Source organism: Fukomys damarensis, unplaced genomic scaffold (assembly GCF_012274545.1).
Source record: "Fukomys damarensis isolate Sample0158 unplaced genomic scaffold, DMR_v1.0_HiC HiC_scaffold_37, whole genome shotgun sequence".
NCBI classification, from domain to species: Eukaryota; Metazoa; Chordata; class Mammalia; order Rodentia; family Bathyergidae; genus Fukomys; species Fukomys damarensis.
Window position 1 is genome coordinate 8,884,846 of NW_022900949.1, and position 6,362 is coordinate 8,891,207.

Sequence of the window (6,362 nt, forward strand, 5' to 3'; positions counted from 1 at the left end):
ATGGGCGGAGCCTGGGCACTCCAGCCCCGCCCCATCAAAGGCCCCGCCCCCAGGGTGTCCTTCCTGCCGTCTGCTCCACATGAGTACCCGCTGGGCCCCTGAAAGGCTGCGAAGGATGGTCTCTGACGACGGAAACACTCATCACCCCACGGGACCTTCGCGGAAACCCACGCGAGCAGCTAAGTGACCTGACTGCGCTGGTTAAGGGCGCTGGACAGCGGGGGACACGATCCTGTCACGAAGGACGCCAACACGGACACCAGCGAAGGCACCTGACTGCAGGGTCTCCGGGTTGTGCCCTGGGTGTGTCCACCTTCGGGAGCGCGGCCGCAAGACCAGGCCACTGCTCCGGGGCCCTGATTTTCTGCTTAAACCGCCGTGGTGGCCTCCGGCCCCGGGTCTCCTACCTCTTGGTGACCTCTTCCAGCTCGGCTCTCAGTTTCCCCATCTCGATCTGCAGCCGGGCGCGCTCACAGGCCGTCTCGTCCAGGACCCTTCGGGCGTCAGCCAGCTCGGACTCGTACAGAGCCTTGATGCCGCTCACCTGGGGGACACAGCGGGTGACGGAGGCGCCTGGACCTGCTCAGACTCGGCGCCGGGGCAACAGGGGCACAGCCCGGGACACGGGGCGCTCCGGGTCACCCAGCTCAGCCGGGCAGGGAGCCGCAAGGAACAGGCGCTCCGAGGAAGAAGCAGACAGCCTGCATGAGCCAGAAAAGGTCACCCAAGCGTCAGCTCGTAGCACAGGGCAGTGCCCGGGTGATGGGGCCTGGGGCACCACCCCCTCGATGGATCTGGGCCCCTGCCAGAGAACTGGCCTCAGCCTCACCCTGGACGGGGACGCAAAGCCCTCAGCTCCTGTCGTGGCCATGTGAGGTCCACTTCCCACGTCCCCAAATTCCAAAACCAGAAACTCAGCTGGATGTCTAATTGGGTCTCCCTCTCAACATGGGGGTCCAGTGTCTGTGGGGGCATCCCGGACGCGGTCCCTGGCCTCCGCCCTCCCATGCAAGGAGCTCCCCGGTTATGAAAACCGTAAATACCTCCAGGCATGACCCAGAGCCCCACTGCCCCAGTTCAGGGTCACTGCCTTCAAGTAATACGTTTTCTTTTCTCTCGGTGACAGCGCCACTTTTTCTTTCCTTTTTTTTGTACCGGGAATTGAACTCAGGACCTTGTGCTTCCTAGGCAGGTGTGATGCCAGTTTCTTTCTTGAGTTTTTACAACACAACTTCTAATGGAAGGCACGTCACACCCCAGTTCTGGGGCTGTCCCGAGGCAGCCAGTCCGTGACCAGGGCTGAGCCTCCTGAGGGGGGTTCGGCGCACTCCCCGCTGTCACAGAGCCTTGCGTGGGCCCATCCTCCAGGGCTGCCAGCTGCTGCTGAAGTCCAGGGGACAATTAGCACCAGGCCTCCACACTTGTCCCTGGTGAGGGACCCGTCGGCCACCTGCCTGCCCCACACGTGCAACTTGTCCCTGCCCCAGCCACACACGCCAGCTGGAAGCACAACTCGGATTTCTTGGCGGCCTCTGCCTTCGCCTAATCCTCGGCGCTATGAGCTCAATGTGTCTGAAACATTCGAACGCAAAGCACAAGTGATCTGTCACTTAACACCCGCTGGATTCTAACCAGGGGTAGCCCAGCACTAGGTGGGCGCAGAGCAGGAGATGGTGTGGTAAACAGCCATCGTCTGGCCCAGCACCTCTGCCGTGAACCTGGGAGACCAGGAACACGTTCAGAAATGAGGACAGGAAGGGCGTCCTATCAGGAGCCGTGGGACCTTTAAGAGGCGGGGCCTCGCGGGAGGGGCATCACGGCCCCGCCCAGTTTCTCCTCCCTCCCTCCTGCCTTGGAGCTGAGGCCCTCTGCTCCCAAGCCCTCCTGTGAAGGGAGCAGGCTGACCGCAGGGCTGGGCCCAGGCGAACCTCTCCCCTCTGCAAGGTCACGTTCTCAGCGGTGCAAGCCAGCATAGACGAGACCTCCTGTTCCCACGCGCCAAGCTCCTTCTGACCAGCAACCAGTGGTGCATCGCTAACCGGGTCATGGGATAAACAAAATCCCAGTTTGCAATGAAGACCAGATTAATACCGATTGCACCAGAACCCAGGCACAGCGAAAGGAAAACTGGCAATTCTGAATCTGTACAGGATTTTAAAGTTTTGTTTTATTTTGTTTTTTTAAGATCTTCCTACTACTTCAGCCTCCTGAATGCTGGGATGACAGGACTGCTCAACTATGCTTAGGTTAAAATTTTGCTATTTTAGTCATCGTGGAATTTTCTGCACTAATTTAAAAATTCCAGCTCGTTGCGGTGGCGCACACCTGTGATCCCAGCCACTGGAAAGACTGAGGCACCAGCATCACAACTGTGAGGCCACGCAGGGCAACTTAGCAAAACCCTGTCTCAAAATTTAAAAAATAAACAAATAAAACTTTAAGGGCTAGGGGTATAGCTTCACATGCATAAGGCCCTGGGTTCCATCCTTAGAACCTCCAGAAAGAAAAAGGAAAATATTTCATTAAAGTATTCATCTTGCTGGGTGTGGTGCACACCTGTAATCCCAGCACTAGGGAGGCTGAGGCAGGAGGATCACTGCAGGTTCAAGGCCAGCCGGAGCTACATAGCAAGACACTATATCCAAAATAAATAAAATAAATTGTTCACTTCATTTCTCATCTACAAGAAAAACTCAAGACAACACCTTGATTAAGGGGCACCCTACTGGTCCCATTTAAGACCGTGTAGGGCAGCAGAAATAAGAGTTTGAGAAACAGGCATAGCCCCAAGAAGCCTGAGGAGGACTTGAAGACCTAATATGACACCAGATCTGGGGACAGAAAAGGACACTAAGGAAACAATGAGGAGACTCAGTCAACTATGGACCTTGTTCCTTTTTTTTTCTTTCTTTCTTTCGTTTTTCTTTTTTTTTTTTGTGGTATTGGGGATCGAACTCCAGACCTTCCGCTTGCAACGCGGGCCAGAGTGTTTTCTTTTGAGACAAGGTCTCACTATGTAGTCCAGGGTGGCCTCAAACTCACAGTGATCCTCCTGCCTCAGCCTCCTGAGTGCTGCAATGACAAGCGTGCACGAATGAGCCCTGACGCTTGTTTTAGTAACAGTGACCATATTCTGGTCTGCACACTACAGTCCACAGACCAAACCAGTCCCGCCTGTTCCTGTCCAGCCCACGGCCAGGAATTCCTTTCGCGTTTTTCAAATGGGCAGGGTGGGGGGTGTTGATTAGTGTCACAGTGAATCGTGGCGATCTCACATTTCAGTGTGATAAATAAAGCCTCCCTGGCTCACAGCCTGGCCCGTTTATTTCTGCACCGTCTGGGGGGCAGCAACACGGGTGGCAGAAATGAGGCCGTCCGCCCTGCAAGGCTGAAACGCTGGCCCTGTGTGCCTCCCCGAGCATGCACATTCCGGGTGTGCAGTGGGGGAGACCTCACACGGCCCCTCTCAGCGGGAACAGGTGGCCCAGCGGCTGCAGGGGCTATGGCAGGACCTCTTGTCTGGTGTCGCCCCATGGCCCCCTGACAGATGCGTGAGCAGGTGCTGGCCCGAGGGTGGGGGTGCAGATGACCTGAGGTGGCCTCTCCCTGGGTGGCACGGGTGTGCGGTGTGGCACAGCTTGGCTGGGGCTTTGCTGGGAGCTAATGTCCCCTCGGTGGGCCACCGGCAGCGACCTTTCTCCAACACACACCAGCCTGGGATGTGCAGTCCAATGTCCACTCCACCGGAACACAACCCCAAAGGGCAGCCCCTGCCCCGGCTCTGTGCAGTTACTGTGAGGCGAGGGCAGGGGACAGGAGAGTGCGGGCGGGATGGCTTCCTGCTGTGGACGTCCCCAGCTAGGTGCAAGCACTCAGGGCCTCCCACCCGATCCACGTGGTAGCACCTCCTCCAGCTGTGACAAACAGGTCCCCAACGTGGCAGAGGGTACCCTGGGAACAGAGCTCACACTGCTCTGCGTGGTACCCCAGGGACCCCAGCGAGCCCCTCCCCACCTCCTGCAGCCTGAGCCCCAACCATAGCCCTCTGGGCCGTGCAAGGTCACTCCCTGGACCCCATGTGACCACCTGCAGCAGCCCTGCCCCTAAGTCTGGGGTCCCTGCACTCATCCACTAAAGGCAATGCCAGCCCCCAGAGCTGTCCTGGGACACACCCTGCAGACTCTGGATGCCAGGGACAGGCCCGTGTCACCACTGTGGGGCTTCCCTTCCTTCCATGGAAGCCCGACTGTCCCTCATCGGAAGAGCCTCATGGAACCGAGACCCAGTAGCGCCAATGCCTACAGGTGGCTGGCGGGCTTCCCTGTGGTGACCTGTCCAGCAGGGGCCAGTATGGGCAACTCCCACCTGCTCTGCAGCCATAGGGGTCCACAGGACACAGGGCTGGTGAGGACAAGGACCTGAGTGCCTGACACAACCCAGGCCTCGCCTCGAGGATGCTGTGCATGTTCCAGCAAGTCAACAGCTCTGTCCCCACTGGACACGGCCACAGAGGGGCTCGAAGAGGCCCGCGAGCCTGTGTAAGCTCCTGCAGACGAAGGCAGGGCCCCTTGGCCTGTGTTCACAGGGTCCTCCACAGCCCTGGAGCACTGCTGGGTTTTCTGTTTCGGAGCGTCTCTGTCCATGGGCGCCTACAGCAGTGATAAAGGACTCCTAAGAGTACTCACTCTGTCCTTTGTTTATCCCTGTTATTTTGTGAAACACAAGCTTCACCGCCCCAAGCAGGGCATTATTACACCACCCATCTCAAAGCAGTTAGGCAACTTCCCCTAGGCCATTCACAGGGTTAAAAGGCTCCTGGAAAAGACCACTGTCAGCCTTTCCCAGACCACCCCCTTCACCTGGCCTCCAGAATCAGGCCACAGGTGGGGATCTCAGCCCCAGAGCAGGAATCCCGAGGTAGTAGCTACCCAGCCCCTAACTCTGCGGCCCCACCAAGACTTCATGTTCCCTCTTTTTAGGTGGCAGTGAAGCCCTGGGCCCACCCCAAAACCCAATTCTTGCTGCATCACTGCCTCATGCCTACCTGCTGTCCTCCTCAGGTTCCCACCAGGCCACTGGGCTCAACTCAGGGCCACTCAGATCTCCCACAGAACCCCCAGGCACCACAGCCTTCCCCAGACCACTGCCTAGCACATCAGGGGGGACCTCACCCCAGGACCCCCCAAAATTCCACGATGAGCTGGGCGTGGTGGCGCATGCCTGTAATCCCAGCACTCAGGAGGCTGAGGCAGGAGGATCACTGTGCGTTCGAGACAAGCCTGGGCTACATAGTGAGTTCCAGGTTAGTCTCAACTACATAGTGAGACCCTGTCTCAAAAAACAAAAAAACAAAAACAAAAACAAAAAAAATGAAAAAGAATTCCATGATGACCATGTGATTTGGCCAGGGCCAAGTAAGACCCTTCATCCTCCTCAGCACCCCTCTTCCTTGGAGACCACAGACTCCCCCATTTTCCCCCCAGGAATGAGAGTTCCCATACTCAACCAGCCAAGATGCCCTATGCTCAGTTAGGAGTGAGGTCTAACCTGGTCTATACTTCCTCAGTTGGGGGTCCCCCAAATCTCACAAAATCCTAGGAGAGACAAAGTATGAGAGCTCTCGGCTGCAGCCCATTACTGAGGGGTGCCCCAAATCCTGACGTCCCCTTGCTGGGTGGGCCGGCCCTGTGTGCCTTCCTCCCTGGCAGGAACCTGAAATTCATTCTCTGGAGACCTCCCGAAGGGGGCCTCCCCACTTCTATTCCTCTTGATGAGAGCTCTCCCAGGATCTCTGATTTCTCTGTGGGAGAGGTTTGCCAGGTCTGACACACAAGACTTTAGGGGTTCCTGAAATCACTAGTGATCCCAGGATGGCTGGGCCATCACTGCTTTCAGAGTGCCCCAAGGGAAGCGTCACGGGAAGGCACCGCCTGCGGAGTCCGCTCCCTTACTCAGAGGTCCCCCCAAGCCCCCAGGGACCCCAAAGTAAGGCCACAGCCTGCACCTCTCACTTGGGGTCCAGAGTCACACTCCGCAGACCCCCTTGTGTCAGAGGTCCCCCAGGTATTGGACACCTCAGTGGGCGGGGCTTGCCATGTCCGCCTCCAACCCTCCCGAGTCTCCTGGAAACCTCAGGGGGCCCTCAGGACAGCTCCTGCAGACGAACTGAAACACCCTGGGGACCCCCCCAAGAGGACGAGGTCTGTCCAGTCTGCATCCCTCACTCTGGGCTCCCCGAGATCGTCTCAGATCCCCTCGTGGGCGGGGCACGCCCAGCCTGGACGCCTTGGGTCGGGGTCCCCCGGGAATCTCTGGGGGGGCCCTCGGTGGGCGGGGCTTGCCGGGCCTGCACCTGCCCCTCG

The 6,362-nt window shown here is 58.0% G+C and overlaps 1 protein-coding gene across 1 annotated transcript in view; it reads right to left on the minus strand.

Annotated features, from left to right (window-relative positions):
* The window catches only part of Lmnb2 (lamin B2), a 13,345-nt gene extending 8,702 nt beyond the window's left edge, over nt 1–4,643 (minus strand). Inside the window, exons 1-2 of the mRNA XM_033759615.1 lie at nt 4,496–4,643; nt 408–582 (exon numbers count right to left, since the gene is read on the minus strand). Coding sequence (XP_033615506.1) covers nt 408–582; nt 4,496–4,643 — 323 coding nt within the window. The remainder of the gene's footprint in view (nt 1–407; nt 583–4,495) is intronic.
* Between the last annotated feature and the right edge of the window lie 1,719 nt (nt 4,644–6,362).